This window comes from Bos taurus, chromosome 20 (genome assembly GCF_002263795.3).
Source record: "Bos taurus isolate L1 Dominette 01449 registration number 42190680 breed Hereford chromosome 20, ARS-UCD2.0, whole genome shotgun sequence".
NCBI classification, from domain to species: Eukaryota; Metazoa; Chordata; class Mammalia; order Artiodactyla; family Bovidae; genus Bos; species Bos taurus.
The window spans coordinates 40174563-40194323 of NC_037347.1; the positions used below are offsets into that span (position 1 = coordinate 40174563).

At 42.6% G+C, this 19761-nt stretch overlaps 1 protein-coding gene and 1 long non-coding RNA gene across 2 annotated transcripts in view; one reads left to right on the forward strand and one right to left on the reverse strand.

Annotated features, from left to right (window-relative positions):
- ADAMTS12 (ADAM metallopeptidase with thrombospondin type 1 motif 12) overlaps positions 1–19761 on the forward strand; it is a 390694-nt gene that overhangs the window by 301174 nt on the left and 69759 nt on the right. Inside the window, exons 17-18 of the mRNA NM_001192609.3 lie at positions 7463–7589; positions 19095–19305. Coding sequence (NP_001179538.1) covers positions 7463–7589; positions 19095–19305 — 338 coding nt within the window. The remainder of the gene's footprint in view (positions 1–7462; positions 7590–19094; positions 19306–19761) is intronic.
- On the reverse strand, positions 354–1545 carry LOC132343239 (uncharacterized). Its single transcript, XR_009491974.1, has 2 exons — positions 1440–1545; positions 354–647 (listed from the first exon to the last, which is right to left on the reverse strand). It is a non-coding gene; the product is annotated as an uncharacterized lncRNA (long non-coding RNA).

Sequence of the window (19761 nt, forward strand, 5' to 3'; positions counted from 1 at the left end):
GATAATCAGTTAACTTAGTTCTGGGCCACCATATTGATTGGCACCTTAATTACTTAGAATTTCTTTGTGGGCTGTGTTCAGTGTGTAAGTTAAAGGGTCAAAAGGCAAGCCAGATTTAAAAGCCAACATCATTTTTCTTTTTTGAATTACAGGAAAAGGTCAGGGTCACATAGATTCAACCTAATCTGTTACACTTTCTGCATTTGCAGTGTTACATCATGATCACTACTCTTAAAATAATGACTGATTCTGACCCCCTCCACAAAGAGGTATTATAATATCCTATGTCAAGAAAGATTCTGTTGTTTCAGCAGTTGGTTTACAGAGTTGATTAATGACTATGCCACTCATAATTAATGGTTTGAGTTTTTTATTACAATGGAGACGTTATCAGTCAGGGTGCCCTGCACACCCAAACAGAATACCCTGACCACTTTCAAAGGTGTGCGTAGGGCTTAGGGAAGCCAAGAAAAGTGATTCATTACCTCTGTCCATCCATTAATAGTAGAGGATGGAGGGAACAAAGCTACCATCCTAGGCCTAAAGAAGTAAAAGGAGGAGCAGTTATCCAAAGAAATAGTGTCTCCATTTCCCAAATTTAATTGGAAGCCACAGCAATCCATAGCATCAGCTTCTGCAGAGTGAACCTGGAGTGAAAACCAAAAAAAAAATAAAAGGAATGAAAACAGAAAACACAGGAGAGGATGAAATGAAAAGTCAATAAAATCAGTAGTGGTGAGTTTCCTAGCAAGCCAAGCTCGTTGGTAGCTCTGGGTCTTGACTCAAGAAAAGAAGGAAGCTAGCATTTATTGAGTACTATTCCAGTTACTATTGCTGTATAACATAGCAACCTAAATTTAGTGTACTAAAACGCCCATTTTACTATGGCTTCTTACCTATAAAATTGAACTGGTAAAGAACCTACCTACCAATGCAGGAGATCTAAGAGACTCAGGTTCAGTCCCTGGATTGGGAAGATCCCCTTGGAGAAGGGCATGGCAGCCCACTCCAGTATTCTTGCCTAGAGAATCCCATGGACAGAGGAGCCTGGGGGACTACAGTCCATGTGGTCACAAAGAGTCAGACACAATTGAAGTGACTTAACATGCATGCACGTAGGTAGGACTCTGTAGGTCAGAAATTTAGACAGGATACAGTGGGGATGGCATGCCTTAGCTCCACAGTGTCTGACACCTCAGCTAGGAAGACCCGGGTGGCAAAGAATGATTCAGATGCCTAGGAGCTGGAGTCATCTGGAGGCTTCTTAACTCATATGATTGGCACTTGGGCTGGATAACTCATTGGGGACTGTCAACTGGAGTAGCTATACCTGGTCTCTCCAAGGGTGGGGGCTTCCTACTCCATGGCAGGTGGAGGGTCTTGAGAGTGACAGATTCTAAAGAATTAGAGGGAAGCCACATGGTCTTTTATGACCTCACCTCTGAACTCACATAACTTCATTTCTGCATTCAGTCCAAAGTCAGGGTAACTAGAGAAGAACATACCAAAAGACAGATTATTGTTGTAGCCATCTTTGGAAAATACAGTTTGTCACCAAGGCAACAAGAACTAGCAATGTGGAGGCATTCTGATGGCAGTTGAAACAAACTTTTCCAAGTTAATGGTAAAATTTTATTAACCAGAATTCACTTATTAGCCAGTTTTCCATGATTAAACTTTATCATCTCTTCATGGATTATAGATTATAAAAGTAGAAGACATTCCCAGAAATAAACTAGCTCAGCATCACACTCTTAAACAGTCTGAATGTCATTATTCTCATTTCTTGCTGTTAAACTAGTGATGAGTAGAAGGAAAAGTAGAGACTAGAACCTAGGACTCTTGGATTTTATTTGTCTTACTTATTTAACTAGAATTTGATAAGGGATGGAATTATAGATTACATTTTACAAAATGAACAGAGAAGTACCTGAGTAGAGTCAGAAGCACCTGGCCAGGTATTGTGTTCTTATAACCTGGGAGTAATCAGTCTATTGAGTCAGGGTCCCTCATTGGAAGGTTTGGGCTTAGCTTTGTATCTATGAAGTGAGAACTCAAGAGCTAGAATAATAGAAGATTAGTGGTCTGTGGTGTTGGAGAAGACTCTTGAGAGCCCCTTGGACTGCAAGATCAAACCAATCAATCCTGAAGGAAATCAATCCTGAATATTCTTTGGAAGGACTGATGCTGAAGTTGAAGCTCCAATACTTTGGCCACCTGATGCAAAGAGCTGGCTTATTAGAAAAGACCCTGATGCTGGGAAAGATTGAAGGCAGGAGGATAAGGGGATTACAGAGGATGAGATGGTTGGATGGCATCACCAACTTAATAGACATGAGTTTGAGCAAGCTCCCAGAGATGGTGATAGACAGGGAAGCCCAGCGTACTGCAGTCCATGGGGTCACAAAGAGTCAGACAAGACTGAGCAACTGAACAGCAACAACAATGACCATTAATTCCAACAGAGAAACTCTGACACATTGTTTATTTTCCCCCATGCACCCGGCAGTATCTGCCTGGCCCATTCATCCACTCATCTGGCTGCTGGTCTAGCAGACTGACTCATGAAATGTTATTAACTTTCTGGCGGGGACTGTTGGTAATGTCTCTGCCCTCCTACTACTTCTGGAGTAAGAAGCACTGACTTATCTTTGCTATTAATGCACAGAAACAAGCCTTCTGTGGGGGGATATTTCCAACCTATGAGAGTCATCTGACAGTTGCCTTTTATGTTTTGACATCAAGAATTTGCCAAACTATCCAAAGTTTTACTGAAACTTCTAAGATCTAAGCGTTTTCCTTTTTTTCTCTTCTATAATGGCAGATTCCATGTCAGTTTTTCTGGATTCAGTCATTGCAATCTCCACTCCACTCATATTATATAAGACTTCTCTACAGGTGTGTGTGTCTTTCCAGACAATGACTCAGTCATTATGCCATGAAAGTTTCTTTTATAGTGTTGCTTCAAGCTGTTGGTAGTACTTTGTTTATATGAAAAAAAAAAAAAAAAGAGCACATAATCTATCATTTGAGAAAGCCTGAGTGGCTGAAAGGTTACCTGTCTCTTTAAATAGAACTGCTGCTGCTGGTGCTAAGTCACTTCAGTCGTGTCCGACTGTGCAACCTCATAGATGGCAGCCCACCAGGTTCCTCTGTCCCTGGGATTTCTCCAGGCAAGAATACTGGAGTGGGTTGCCATTTCCTTCTCCAATGCATGCATGCATGCTAAGTCGCTTCAGTCATGTCCAACTCTATGCAACCCTATGGACAGCAGCCCACCAGGCTCCTCTGTACACAGGATTCTCTAGGCAAGAACACTGGAGCGGGTTGCCATTTCCTTCTCCTTAAATAGAACTAAACAGTGTTGATTTAACAATAAAATTAGGAACTAAACAATAAAAGAGGAACTAAAGAGCCTTTTGATAAAAGTGAAAGAGAAGAATGAAAAAGCTGGCTTAAAACTCAACATTCAGAAAGCTAGGATCCAGTCCCATCACTTCAAGGCAAATAGATGGGGAAACAATGGAAACAGTGACAGACTTTAATTTCTTGGGCTCCAAAATCACTGCAGATGGTGACTGCAGCCATGAAGTTAAAAGATGCTTGCTCCTTGGAAGGAAAGCCATGACACACCTGCTGCTGCTGCTGCTGCTGCTAAGTCGCTTCAGTCGTGTCCGACTCTGTGCGACCCCATAGATGGCAGCCCACCAGGCCCCCCATCCCTGGGATTCTCCAGGCAAGAACACTGGAGTGGGTTGCCATTGCCTTCTCCAATGCATGAAAGTGAAAAGTGAAAGTGAAGTTGCTCAGTCGTGTCTGACTCTTCTCGACCCCATGGACTGCAGCCTACCAGGCTCCCTCCACCCATGGGATTTTCCAGGCAAGAATACTGGAGTGGGGCGCCATCCCCTTCTCTGATGACAAACCTAGACATTGTATTAAAAAGCAGAGACAACACTTTGCCAACAAAGGTCCATCTAGTCAAAGCTGTGGTTTCTCTGGTAGTCATGTATAGATGTGAGAGTTAAACCATAAAAAAAGCTGAGTGCTGAAAAATTGATGCTTTTTGAACTGTGGTGTTGGAGAAGACTTTTAAGAGTCGCTTGCACTACAAGGAGATTAAACCAGTCAATCCTAAAGGAAATCAGTCCTGAATATTCATTGGAAGAACTGATGCTGAAGCCGAAACTCCAATCCTTTTGGCCACCTGATGCAAAGAGCCAATTCATTGGAAAAGACCCTGATGCTGGGAAAGATTGAAGGCAGGAGAAGGGAGCAACAGAGGTTGAGATGATTGGATGGCATCACTGACTTGACAGACATGAGTTTGAGCAAGTTCCAGGAGTTGGTGATGGACAGGGAAGCCTGGCGTGCTGCAGACCATGGTGTTGCGAAGAGTTGGACATGACTGAGCAAGTGAACTGAACTGAGTGAACAATAAAATACTGTTGATTCATTTTAAAGTCTTCACTTACTGTTTTGCATTTCCCTCTGACATTTTTGAATTTGTTGTTGTTCAGTTGCTCAATCATATCTGACTCTTTGTGACCCCATGGATTGCAGCACACCAGGCTTCCTGCCCTTCACTGTCTCCTGAAGTTTGCTCAAACTCATGTCCACTGAGTCAGTGATGCCATCCAACCGTCTCATCTGAGATACAATCTTTGGCATCTGAATATGCAAGCTAGCCCCAGATATTGGCATGAGTCCATGTAAGGGCATGTGATGCAGTGTGTGGTAGGGGAGCTCCCCATTTTGGGTCCTGCCAGCATTGTGGATATGGGCAATCCCTTCATGTAATTGGCACTAAAGCAAGGAAGTGACTAGCTTATTGGTGCACATGTGGCCCTTCAAATTCTGGGCTTCACCAGTGAGCCCACTCAAGGCCCAGATGCCCTGAGAGCTCAGGGTGCCCGTCTCTGTGCTGGTCAATTGCTCTCTTGTCTGGGGCCTCCATCTTCAGTCTTCCCACCCAGCCTTTCCTATTTTGCATGGAATCATTGGCTCTTTCAGAACAGATGATGACACTCTTCCTACCTGCCCTTCACCTCTCAATCCGTGGTGTCTGGCTACTCCTCCACATTCTCTTGCCAATGATGTCCTAGCTAGTAAAGCCAGTGGTCCTTTCTTTTCCCTTCTTAACCTGTATGACTTCACTGTGCCCTGTTTTCTCATATGTTAGGTAGCAATAGTAATAGTGTTGACCTCATTGGGTTGTGAGGTTTTATTTATTATACATCATAGTAGATAATAGGTGCTATGTTATACATACACACACTTACATTTATACATGTGTATATATTTGTCTGGGACATACATAGGTAGTCACACACACACATAAACACATCAGATCAGATCAGATCAGTCGCTCAGTTGTGTCTGACTCTTTGCGACCCCATGAATCGCAGCACACCAGGCCTTCCTGTCCATCACCAACTCCCAGAGTTCACTCAGACTCACGTCCATCGAGTCAGTGATGCCATCCAGCCATCTCATCCTCTGTCGTCCCCTTCTCCTCTTGCCCCCCAATCCCTCCCAGCATCAGAGTCTTTTCCAATGAGTCAACTCTTCGCATGAGGTGGCCAAAGTACTGGAGTTTCAGCTTTAGCATCATTCCTTCCAAAGAAATCCCAGGGCTGATCTCCTTCAGAATGGACTGGTTAGATCTCCTTGCAGTCCAAGAGACTCTCAAGAGTCTTCTCCAACACCACAGTTCAAAAGCATCAATTCTTCGGCACTCAGCCTTCTTCACAGTCGAACTCTCACATCCATACATGACCACAGGAAAAACCATAGCCTTGACTAGACGAACCTTTGTTGGCAAAGTAATGTCTCTGCTTTTGAATATGCTATCTAGGTTGGTCATAACATTCCTTCCAAGGAGTAACCGTCTTCATACAAGTCTGAACAGTGCCCTGGGCAAGGCAAGCACTACCTGGATTAATTATTACTCAGTTAGTTAGTGTTAGTCGCTCAGTTCAGTTCAGTCTCTTAGTCACGTCTGACTCTTTGTGACCCCATGAACTGCAGCAGGCCAGGCTTCCCTGTCCATCACCAACTCCCGGAACTTTTGGAGCCCAAAATATAAAGTCTCTCACTGTTTCCATTGTTTCCTCATCTATTTACCAAGAAGTGGTAGAACCAGATGCCATGATCTTTTGCTTTTTGAGTGTTGAGTTTTAAGCCAGCTTTTTCACTCTCTTCTTTCACTTTCCTCAAGAGGCTCTTCCGTTGCTCTTCACTTTCTGCCATAAGGGTGGTGTCATCTGCATATCTGAGGTTATTGATATTTCTCCCAGCAATCTTGATTCCAGCTTGTGCTTCATCCGGCCCAGCATTTTGTATGATGTACTCTGCATATAAATTAAATAAGCAAGGTGACCATATACAGCCTTGACATACTCCTTTCCCAACTTGGAACCACTCCATATTTGGAACAAAACTGCTTCCAAATTGGGAAAGGAGTCACTCATTCACGTGCAACTCTTTGTGCTCTCAGGGACCATAACTCGCCAGGCTCCTCTGTCCAAGGAATTCTCCAGGCAAGAATACTGTAGTGGGTAGCGATTCCCTTCTCCAGGGGATCTTCCTGACCCAGGGATTGAACCCAACTATCATTCTATATCCAAAGTCAAATCCAGCCCCCACGTGGGCTGTGTTCACCTGTAGACCCGACCATTTCTATGTGCTTCTCTTTCTTACTTACCAACCTGGTGTCAAAGGCAACAGTATTTTCGATCCCTGCTGTCAGAACCCTCTACTTTAAAAAACATAACCTCTCAACTTCACAACATTATTTTGAATTTTATTTCTGTCTTTCAGAGTTTACAAGCCCCAACTAATATAAAGCTCCCATTCCTCTCTTTTATTAAACTAAATAAGTCGGATTGTGTTGCAACACCTGGTGGTGGCATCTGTTTTCAGTATTTAAATCTCACTTTGTGTTTTATTTGGCATATGTATGTGGAGTCTTGTCTCCACAGCTAGAGTGGAATCTGTATACTAGATTACATATTAATTGGCCTATATTATCTTTGGTCCTTACTTAGGAAGATATTTTTCACCCATTGCGTTCAGCAGCACGAGCAGATTTAAAGAGGTCTCCATTCCTACTTTAAAAACCAAATACTCTGGACTTCCCTGGTAGTCCACTGGTTGAGACTTCACCTTCCAATGCAGGAGATGTGGATTTGATCCCTGGTCGGAGAACTAAGATTCCACATGCTTCATGGCTAAAAGGCCAAACCATAGAACAGAAGTAGTAATGTAACAAATTCAATAAAGACTTTAAAAAAATGGTCCACATCAAAAAAAAAAAAAAATCTTTAAGAAAATAAAAATAAAGACCAAATACTTTATGGACAACTTTCTCATCAGTTATAGGCATGATCAGGGGCCTCATCTGACACTAAGAATGTGGGCTCAGGTTTAATACATGTGAACCTTTCTGTTAAACCCCCAGGTATCCGCCGCCAGACTGCCCATTGCGTGAAGAAGGGCCGTGGGATAGTGAAAGCTACATTCTGTGATCCAGAAACACAACCCAATGGGAGACAGAAGAAGTGTCATGAACAGGATTGTCCACCCAGGTAACTGTTGATAACAGCTCGAGCTCCGTGTGTCTGCCTACCATGGTGTCTGATTTCATAGTAATCAAGGGCTCAGTGATGGGGGAGGGCTGGGTGGCTTCATTATTAGAATAAATACAGGCAAGCTGTCACAGGTTTCTGTGGCTATGCTGTTAGAACCTGTGACAAGGTGTGAGTGGGGAACGTTTTCTCCCCAGAGAACAGTATTTCTTACAAAGCTCGTATGATCTATGTTTAATTACTTGGTAAGACTTAAGTCCCAAAGCACTGTTGAACAGAATGATGTGTAGATCATCCCAAAATTCTTTAGCTAATTGGTTAGGCTTTTCCAAGAGCATTTTACCCACCAGTGCAATAGTAGCCTTTAGAGAACATGCTTACACTTTTGGAGCACTGCCTTGAAAAGTGGACTTACAGACCAGGCTTGTTCAACCTCAGCACTGTTGACATTTGGGGCTGGATAATTCTTTGTTGTTGGGGGCTGTCACATGTTTAGCAGCATCCCTGGCCTTGTGTCCATTTAGAAGTTTGTAGCATTTCATCTTCCCCGTCCAGGTTGTGACAACCATAAATGTCTCCAAACTTTGCCAAATGTCTTGTGGGGGCAAAATCACCCTTGGTTGAGAACTGCTGTTAATAGAGGTATTCATCTGCTCCGAATCATATAGATTCAAGTTTCTAGAAGGCAGCTTGGATGTTATTATGAGGGGTGTTTGTTAGAGAGAGAAAGAGGGGTAGGGAGAAGACGAAAAAGAAAAAAGAAGGCAGGGAAGGAAAGAAAGAATTAGTTGTGGGGAGTGTTTTCATTCCCTCGTGTCCATAAACAGAGATGTATTTCATTTGCAGATCCCGTCAGGCATTCATTCCAGTCCCAAGAAGACACATTAAGAAGAGTTTAGTTTAACAGGAGGGGACTGGTTGGCATAATAAATCTACCAAGTGACAGGCAGAATTCTAAAGACGAGCTGAAAGAATGGGATAAATGTCAAATAACTAGGTCAAAAAGAAGCATCTAGACAGCTCAGCCAAGGCAGACAGTGTCAGTTTCTTCTGGTCTCAGGCAGGGAGGTCCCAGAGGCCAGGGTGTTCGAGGCCAGGGTGTTCTCATCTTAGAGTCAGGTTGATTCTCTGTCCAGTTCTGGGGTTTCTTTCTGGGTGGAAGGTGGGCTGTGAGGTTCAGAGCTGGACCCCATCTCCATCAAGAGAGGACAGAGGTACTACTGTCCCCTCCCCTCGCTGTGGCTCTACCCTGATGTCTTTATTGAGTTTGTTACAATGTTGCCTTTGTTAGGTTTTGGGTTTTTGGCCACAAGGCATGTGGGATCTTAGTTCCGCAAGCAGGGTTCGAACCCATACCCTCTGCACTGGAAGGTGAAGTCTTAACCACTGGACCACCAGGGAAGTCCCTCCCATAACTCTTTCACTGGGAAGAACTGGGGACTTGAGGGGAGGATCAGGCCCCACTAGGTTTCGTATGTAATCATTGCAGTTTCTATAGATCCTTCTCAGGGAAGAATGAGCCTGGAAAGAGGAATCTTTCTTATCGCTTGCCTTATCTCATCAATAGCCTGTCCCTTTGTGGAGTTTACGCACTTCCATCATATTTATCTCCATCAAAGTCAATGACTCTCACCAGGCACTTCCTTTTGCCCTCACCAGCTGCCAACCACCACACACACCCTGGGATGCTTGCCTCATTTTTCAATGCCACCCTTTCTGGTGAGTGGCTACCTTCTTAAAACCACAGCTGTTTAGTTCCTGAATCTAACTTTGGCCCTAGGGTTCAGGGACATTTTTATTATTTTATTTAGTCTACCTGGGCCTTCCTTAATATTACCAGCAAGTCTTTGTTAAACATCCATTATTTCCCATGAGAGGTATGATGGCAATGATAACCATGTTACAGTTACATGTACTGAGCACTGTGATTTTGTGATATAATAAAATCTATGTCTCTGGTACCTGGTTCCAAGGCTGACTAGCTGTAAGCCTGCAGTGGGTCGACATACAGCAGACCCCTCAAAGACAGGCATGCACCTCTCCCCTCACTTGATTTGTGTCTAAGGCAAAGCAAGCTCTGTGCTAGGTTGGTGGGCATCAAAAGATGCTGATGCAGGTGCTCACCTGATGAGACCAAGAGAGAGATGGGGATATTAGCTGTGTCCATAAAAGTGGCATAGTCAGAGAAGACAGTGGATTTGGTAGCCACTCTCTGTTTGAGAAGAGTTATCAGTCCATATCTGACATTTTTCATATTCACCTGTAGCTAAAGTCTTGGCCTCACTATTTTCAGAATTCAGTTCCCATAAAGGTGGTTATCTTTATCTATCTCTGCACTCTAACTACCAGAACTTTCTAGTTGAAAGTCATCCTATAAGATACCACCAGTGCTAGAAGGAGGTGGATACTGGGGCCAGAGTCCAGAGGCTAATGGATGGGACATGAGCTGAGGCCGGAGCCTGGTAGACACAGAGGCGGAGCCTTGACAGAGGAATTCCAAATGATACAGGCTGAGCTCTGGGGACTGGAAGTTGGCCCTAAAGGGAGTCATGTAGTAGCTATAAACTAGCCTCCACAATATCCACTTCCTGGTCCCTGGAACCTGCAAGTGTTACCTTATTTGGAGAAAGGGCCTTTAAAGAGGTAATTAAGTTGAAGGGTCTTGAAATGGGCAAGTTGTGCTGAATTATTGATTTGGACCCTAAATTCCATCATAGTATCCTTATAGAAGCAGAGGGAAACTTCACACACCACACACACACATACACACACACACACACACACACACACACACACACACACAGAGGAGAAACAATATGAAGGTGGAACAGAAAGATTTGAAGACACTGGAGTGACAGGCCACAAGCCAGGGAGTGCTGGCAGCCACCACAGACTTGAAGATGGAAGGAATGGATCTTCCCTAGAGCCTCCAAAGAGTGCAGCCCTCCCAACACCTTCACTTCATCCCAGTAATGCTGACTTGTCTATCTGGCCTCCAGAGATATAAGAAACTAGATTTCTTTTGTTTTTGCCACCAAGTTTGTGATGACTTGTTTTACAGCAGCCCTAGGAAAGTAACACAAGCAGTGTACTAATTAATGCCAGCATAATGTAAAGCGGGAGCTTCCCGGGTTGCTCAGTGGTAAAGAATCAGCCTGACAATGCAGGAGATGCAGATTCGATCCCCAGTCGGGAAGATCCCCTGGAGGAGGGCATGACAGTCCATCCCAGTATTCCTGGCTGGAGAATTCCGTGGTTGGAGGAGCCTGGCCTGCTGCAGTCTATGGGTCACAAAGAGTCAGGCACAACTGAGCACTCACGTGCACACACAAAGTAAAAGCAGGGAGAGGAGGGGCAATCTCTTCACCAAGTCACAGAAGCACCAAAGCTTGGAAAGTAAGTGACTCGAGCTTTCTCAGGATGTTTTGGAATAGCACAAATACGTCACTTCCTAAGGAAGCTTACAGCCAGGAGAGCTATATGAGACACGTACACCAGCAAGACAGAGCTGTTGTCAGGGCTGGGACCCAGGGACCTGATCACTGTCCACGGCCCCTGTCCTCTTTGGAGCTCTGTGGTTAACTGACATCGCTTTAGCTTGTATTTCTAAGAGTGGCGTTGTTAGAACAAGGTAAATGATGTGCATGCTAAGTAGCTTCAGTCATGTCTGACTCTTTGCAACCCTGTGGACTGCAGTCCACCAGGCTCCTCTGTCCATGGGCTTCTCCAGGCAAAAAATACTGGAGTGGGTTGCCATGCCCTCCTCTAGGGGATCTTCCTGACCCAGGAATCAAACCCAAATCTCTTACGTCAAGTCTCCTGCACTGGCAGGCAGATTCTTTTTACCACTAGCACCACCTGGAAAGCTCCACAAAATTTTTACATGGACTGATTCCACAGCTTCCTGTCACAAAATCAGTAATGAACCTCTGGTATCACCATCTAGAATGGAAGTGTTGATGGCCACAAATAGGTAATAGGCTACCGGGCAGTCACTGTGCTGTCCCACTCAGTACAAATGTGACATCCAGTGCTCAGGTTTTCTTGGGGAGCTGATGATCATTTTTGTAGCTGCCGCTTCTGCCACTGTACATCATTGCACTTCAAGGGAGGAAAACAATACATCTTATGCCCAATTTCTGCTGTTGTGTTGGAAACATAATTTCCTCCAATTCCCTCCAAACAATTTGAAGATCATACTTAAAGAAGAACAAAACATATGCAATTTGACAACTCTTTTTAAATTTTTATCATTTAGTAGCTTTTTTTTTGTTTTGATTTCCCTCTGATATGCATTTCCCAAGGTCTGAGTTTCTTGAATTTCTGTACATGATTAATGCCTGGGCTCCAGCTTGTGGTCCTTAAAGATCCTAAAAGTAGCAGATCAAGCCTGAATTTACCCAGTTCAGACCTCAAGCTAAAGCACAGCCTTTGGAGAGGGATATTAAAGATCCCAGTAGCATTTTTTTAACTTGAAAGTAGAATGTCTGCCTTTGGTTTTGTTTTTATACCCAAGGTCACACACACATACTTAGATGCATACATACATTTATGTTTAACATTTATGATACCTGTACTGGGATGGGTTCAGTTCAGTTCAGTTGCTCAGTTGTGTCCAACTCTTTGCAACCCCATGAATTGCAGCACACCAGGCCTCCCTGTCCATCACCAACTCCTGGAGTTCACTCAAACTCAGGTCCATCGAGTCAGTGATGCCATCCAGCCATCTCATCCTCTGTCGTCCCCTTCTCCTCTTGCCCCCAATCCCTCCCAGCATCAGAGTCTTTTCCAATGAGTCAACTCTTTGTATGAGGTGGCCAAAGTACTGGAGTTTCAGCTTTAGCGTCATTCCTTCCAAAGAACACTCATTACTGATCTCTTGACCTCAGATAGCTAACTTTATAGGAGAAGGAAATGGCAACCCACTCCAGTGTTCTTGCCTAGAGAATCCCATAGACAGAGGAGCCTGGTCGGCTGCTGTCCATAAGGTCGCACAGAGTCGGACACGACTGAAGCGACTTAGCACGCATACATGCATTGGAGAAGGGAAATGGCAACCCACTCCAGTTTTCTTGCCTGGAGGACCCCAGGGGCAGGGGAGCCAGTGGGCTGCCATCTGTGGGATTGCACAGAGTCGGACATGACTGAAATGACTTAACACCAGCTACCTTTATTGAAAGTTCTTTTTTAACCTTTATTTGTCTTCATATTATATATATATTTTTTTTCATATTCCTTTTGCTGTATCTGTATTGGTTTATTTAATGCCTCAGGACTAAAGTCTTTCTCAAAAGTAACAACTAGCAAATTCACCTGTAGTGCTTCTCTTATGCAGTTCATTTTGTTGAAATAGGTTAGACTCTCTAAGGTCAGACATTTTGACTCCTGAAGATGTTAAGTAGATACAGCACATAACAGGTACAATTTCTGAAAATCATTCTAAAGTAGCATGTGTTGTGTGCTCAGTCATGTCCAGCTCTTTGCAACGCCATGGACTGTAGCCTGCCAGGCTCCTCTGTCCATGAAATTATCCAGGCAAGCAAAAACCATCACAATATTGTAAAGTAAATATCCTCCAATTAAAATAAATTAAATTAGTAAATAAAATTTTTAAAAAAGGAATACTGGAATGGGTTGCTGTTTCCTACTCCACTAAAGTAGCATATGATAAGTTAAATAGAATTTCATGAAATATTCCAACATAATGGATAATTTATAGAAGTTCTTCTTATTTATTATTGTGTTTCAGCTTCCCAAAAGATTCATGATAAAGTCAGGAGGTAGAGGGTAGATATTATTCCCAGATGGTAATAAGGTAGAGGTTACTAACAATTTTCAGAACCTACTGTTTTACTTTTCTCTTATACTTTATTTACTTATTTATTGATAAACCTACACTGACATATCATAATTTCCCAAAGTCCGTAGTTTAGCATAGGGTTCTCACTCTTGGTGATATACATACATTCCATGGGTTTTGGCAAATATATAATGATATTATCCATTGTTATGTTACCATGCAGAGTATTTTCACTATCAAAAAATCCTTTCCTTTGGCAACCACTGGCCTTTTTACCACCTTTATAGTTTTGTCTTTTCCAGAATTTCAGATAGTGGGAATCATACAGTATATAACCTTTTCAGATTGCCTTCTTTCACTTAATAATACACATTTAAGGTTTCTCCATGTCTTTTCATGGCTTGATAGCTCATTTCTTTTCTGTATGAATATTATTCCATTATCTGGATGGACCACAGTTTATCAGTTCACCTTCTGAAGGACATCTTGGCTGCATCCAAATTTGGGAATTATGAATAAAGCTACTGTAAACATCCCTATGTGGGGTTTTGTGTGAACAAAAAGTTTTCAGATCCTTTAGATAAATACCAAGGAGTATGATTTCTGAATTGAGAACCCACTCTACTTCAAGCCTTTTCCATGTTGCCAAGTGATTTATTCATGTTAGCAACTCTGATTGGTAGATACTTTTATGCCTTTGCACAGATGAGGACACTAAAGTCCTCAGATTCTTCCCAAATCACTTAGCTGAAGTGGTAGAGTCTAGATTTGAACGTGGATGAAGCTACTGAGTGTTCTGTGCTGGTGCTAATACACTGTGCTGCTGCCCAGGATCTCAGGATGAGCACGTTTCGGTGCTGAAATCAGAAATCCAAGTTTAAAATATTTCTCACACATTAAAACACAATGAAAAAGTTATTAACAAGCAGAAACTAACTTCAAAGCTGAATCATGCCTGCAAACTCACAAGGGGATTAAAGAAAGGAAATTAAGTTAACTTGTTTTTTTAAAGACTAATAAATGTCGATGGCTATCTTAATATTATTTGTCTTTGGAAGACTAGTCCAGTTGTTTCCTTAGATATGAATTTCAAGTTGTAACATCTTCCCCTGTCACCTAATTTTCATGCTGTCTGAAAACTTCATACCATTGTTCAGGGCTGTCATTTCCACTCATAAAATGGTTTCATATGCAAGATTTAATCTTTTTATTTCTGGATTATTGTCCTTCAGTAATAATTTGTTTCTATACCCAATTTGGACCTTCTGTGTTCTTTCCCAAATAGATACTTAAGATAGATTTTTTAAAAAGATTTAATAAAAAGCTTCTGTTAATCTTAATGTAAGAAATCTGTGTTATATCATCAATGGCTTCCAGAATGAAAGTTTGCATGGCACACTCCAGGATGGAGTAGCCTGTCAAGAAAGAAATTCTTTGGAATTGAAAGTGTATCTGACTCCAGAAAGAGGTCATTTGAGTCTCTTCTCTCTATGACTTCTCTCTGAACTTTGGTTTACAGGAAAGCAAACTTCTGCCAGGCTCCAGTTGTGATGGTGCTCTGTATATTTAAATGCTCCATAAACTCCTATAACAGGTCTTTCCAGCCTGGCAGCTGTATGTAGGTTTTCGTGCAAAAAGAATGCTTCATGATTTAAATCCAGGTTTCTCAGCCTGAGAACTAGAGCCCTTTTGGGCTGGATGATTCTTTGCTGTGGGGGCTGTCCTGTGTCTTGTAGAATATTTCTCAGCACCCTTGTTCGCTATCCACTAGATGCCAAGAGTACACCTCCCCTCTCATTTGTGACAACCAAAAATGCCTTCAAACATTCCCAAATGTCCCCTGGGGAGGTGGCTGTGGGAATCTCCATTGGGTGAGAAACACCAATCTGTTATTGTTCAGTGACTCAGTCATGTCCAACTCTGAGTGACCCCCATGGACTGCAGCACGCCAGGCTTCCCTGTCCATCACCAACTCCCAGAGTTTGCTCAAACGCATGTCCATCGAGTCAGTGATGCCATCCAACCATCTCATCCTCTGTTGTCCCCTTCTCCTCCTGCCTTCAATCTTTCCCAGCTTCATGGCCTTTTCCAATAAGTCAGCTCTTCACATCGGATGGGCCAAAGTCTTGGAGCTTCAGTTTCAGCATCAGTCCTTCCAGTGAATATTCAGGGTTGATTTCCTTTAAGATTGACTGGCTTGACCTCCTTGCTGTCCAAGGGACTCTCAAGAGTCTTCTCCAGCACCACAGTTCAAAGGCATAAATGACAAGAAAGGGGTCATTAAGACTGGGAAAGTCCATGAGAGTGGGGAGAGAAATGAGCATGGTGCGAGTGGGGAATAACAAGAAAACCAGAGAAAATCAGGGGATGAATAGGATACAGTGAGAATGTGGCTACTCTGTTACAAAGATCAGTGAAGCATACTGTAATTTTAGTATGAATTATGTAATATATAGAAATGTGTGTGTGTGTGTTTCAAGACCCTCAAAGAGCTTATAGTTACCTTGGAAAAGCTTACTGTACTTTGGACATCCTTCAAACAGAAGAATCTGTATCTTCCACCTACACCCATACCAGCGCTTGCTCAGGAAGTTCTGACTACCAATAAGCCAGTAAAATACAAAATTAAACTCTTTCTAATCTTCATTACTCAGAAAACTATAAGTCTTAATCTGAATTTTTTTAAAACTCTTGCTTAGAATAGAAATTTCCTTTAAAATATCAATTTTTATAACTACTGTCTTTGTACTAATCTTTGTCCTAATAGCATACTAAATCTACAGAGTCCATTCTTTATAGAAAAAATTGCAAGATAAACAATCAAATTCATTTATCTGATGTCATAACACCATGCATGTGTGCTAAGTCACTTCAGTCATGCCCAACTCTGTACAACCCTATGGACTGTAGCCTGCCACACTCCTCTGTCTGTGGGATTCTCCAGGCAAGAATACTGGAGTGGGCTGCCATGCCCTCTTCCAGAGGATCTTTCCAATCCACGGATCAAACCCATGTCTCCCACATTGGCAGGCAGGTTCTTTACCACTAATGCCACCTGGGAAGCCCAGCATAACACCAGTGGTTTTTAATCCTGACTCCATATGAAAGTCATCAAAGAATTCTTAACACTGATGCCTTTGACCTAACCTCAAGAGATTCTGGCCATCCAATATAGCAAGGGGGCCTGAACTGATAGCTGATACTTTTTTAAAGATCCCCAAGTGATGATACAGTGAGAATCACTGATATAGGCCAGGTCCTTATGACTTTTACCTAGTACCTGGAATGTTCAGATTGACTAATTATAGAGACAATTAAAAAAAAAAAAAAACAACAGTATGAGACAATGCATGAGCAGTTATCCACCTGTACTTTAGGTGTGACAGATAATGGACATTCTGGCAAGAAAAAAATTAATAGAAAAAATGGAAAAAGTTGGATTAGATTGTTATTGATTTTATGCTGATTAAACGAGAAAGGTTGCCTTGCCGGAGGTGGTGAATAAATGTGTGGTCTGGGCCTTTTGTCCTACTGAGTTCTTGGAATGTTATACTGTGCTTCTCAGCTATCACTCAGAGCATGTAAACAGTCTTCTGTTATAAATCTCCTATAAATATAAAACAAGATTCTTTTATAAATCTCCTCAAAGAGGTGGGATCATGGCAGACACCAAAACGAATGAGCTGGACAACAGAGAACAGTTTGGCAATAGCTCCTGAGTCCTGGGCCTGGAAGACCTTTGCAGGGAAATAAAGAGGGTGGATTTCACCTTAAACTAGGAGCAAACATATGCAAGATGTCCCCAGGAGTCTGTGAAGGCAGCTTCAGAAAGAGAAACAAGAAAGTCTATTATCATCTTTTAGTAACGTAGCTGAAAGCCTTGTAGTAAGTAGTTAGATAAATTGGACTTTCAGTCAGCTCACATTAAGGCCCTTCCAGAATGGCATTTGATTTATTTGATAGTGTGTCTGGCCTCCCATAGAAATGTCAGAGATAGGACAGAGTGATTAGATTAACACAGAGGGCATTTACTTGGTGTCATATCATATGGTCCCAATATTAGCTCTTTATCTAAACAAGATGGCCAGATGTTAAATACCAGGGACTAAATGCTGCTGCTGCTAAGTCACTTCAGTCATGTCTGATTCTGTGCGACCCCATAGACGGCAGCCCACCAGGCTCCCCTGTCCCTGGGATTCTCCAGGCAAGAACACTGGAGTGGGTTGCCATTTCCTTCTCCAATGCATGAAAGTGAAAAGTGAAAGTGAAGTCACTCAGTTGTGTCTGACCCTCAGCAACGTCATGGACTGCAGCCTTCCAGGCTCTTCTGTTCATGGGATTTTCCAGGCAAGAGGACTGGAGTGGGTTGCCATTGCCAAGTAATCTTAATTACTTATTAACTGAAGAACGTAATAGAATTGAGGAAAAGCTTTCTTCTAGTATATTTAACCAGAGATTAAAAGTATGAGAATCAAAGAAGTTCTACTCAAATAAACTAATATTTTGTAGACATAAGTGGTAGTACATTAACCTACTTCAAAATTTGATACTATCTCAAGGTCAGAAGATTTCCTTAAAGTCAAGAATAAAGGAATTCACACGTTGTACTGTTTTCCCATGAAAAACAAATATTCTATTTAATTCCTGCATGGAGGGATGAATAAGCATACTACACATCTAAGCAATGGTGGACCCAAAGTGCGCTGGGTCAAGACCCCTGTTCTGTATTTGATATTGAGGAAGATTTGGACAATGATGAAGAAGGAGGAAAAGAGACGGCTCTGAAGAGGGTTCCTTGGCACTTTCAAAAGTGACTTTAGTGTAACCACAGGGCCCCGCATCCTAGAACCTTGAGGCAATCAACCATGATAGCAGGTAGAGGAAAATCACACATCTTCCTTTTTCCCTAGAGAATCCAGAATATTAATTTAGCAAACAGTTTCAACTATTCAACTTATCAAGAACAGCTGCCAAAAAAACAAGAGATTATCTTACTTAATACATTTCTTCTTTTCCTACTTCTTTCTTTTAAAGCGACCAGTGAGAATATTCACAGGTAGACTGAAGGAGATGGAGGAGGGAGAGAGTGATGACAATGCCCCTGACTGATCATCTTATACATAATTGAAAATTAATTAAGTGTATCATATTGAAACATAAAAATATTCAGTTAGGAGCCAGGAGACTTAGATTCTAATTGGGTTCTTTTAGTCAATAGCAGCAGTTAAAACAATATTTACAATTACAAATGATTGAGCTTGTATTATGTCAGGCTCTGTACTATGCACTGTACATAAATTGGTATTTCAGTACATGAATGACACTCATTTGAAGTCAATATTTTACATCCATTCAACAGTTATGGAGAGTAAGGCTTAAACTTGCTTGAGGTTTCACAATAGAAAACAGGACCTCAATTTTCTTGTCTGAGAAGAGAGAGGATTTGGTGGGAGGGTCGTTTTTTCATTTAAAGACATGCTTACTTATCATCTACTTATGTCAAGTATTCTGCGGAGTTCCATAGCTGTGATTGAACCAGCTAGCCATGGCCCTGTCTGCAGAGCGCCCTCTACTGGCCTGAAACATCTTCAGGGACCTCCCAACTCTGTAATCAGCGTTTCTGTTCTGGATTTCTATCTAGTGGTTGAAGGGCATGTGTATCGACTCAGGCTGATCTTTTCTCACATGTCCACGTGTGTCTGCAGGTGGTGGGCAGGGGAGTGGGAAGCATGTTCTGCAACATGTGGGCCCCATGGAGAGAAGAAGCGAACGGTGCTGTGCATCCAGACCATGGGCTCGGATGAGCAGGCTCTCCCCACTCAAGACTGCCAGCATCTACTGAAGCCCAAGACCCTCGTGTCCTGCAACAGAGACATCCTATGTCCATCAGACTGGACGGTGGGCAACTGGAGTGAGGTGAGCCGAGGGGTTAAAAGGGACACCGGGGTTATTCGTGCTTCATCAGCCCTCTCACCCATCCTCCTCATTAACCAATCCAAAGTGACAGGGGATGAGGTGCACAGTGGCCTGTTTTCTGCATTTCCCACCTCCCAGTATCCTATCTCGCTTGTTTTCCATTCTTACAAGATCTTTCTCTCATCTGGTCAGATACCTACCTGCCTGGAATGACCTGGATCTTACATACTCAGGCTCACGACAGCTAATTGAAAAATCTTCAGGATTTTTTGCTGGTCCGTTGTTAAACCATTGGGAACAAATCAAGGCTCTCCCACCTACCCCAAAAGCTGGCTTGCCAAACATTTACCGGAACTTATGTTTCAGACTAAAACTAAAGGAGAGTCACTCTAACTGGAATGATAGACAATGTGCTTGCTACTTGGAGAAGCCTCTTAAACCATCCATCTGTTCAGA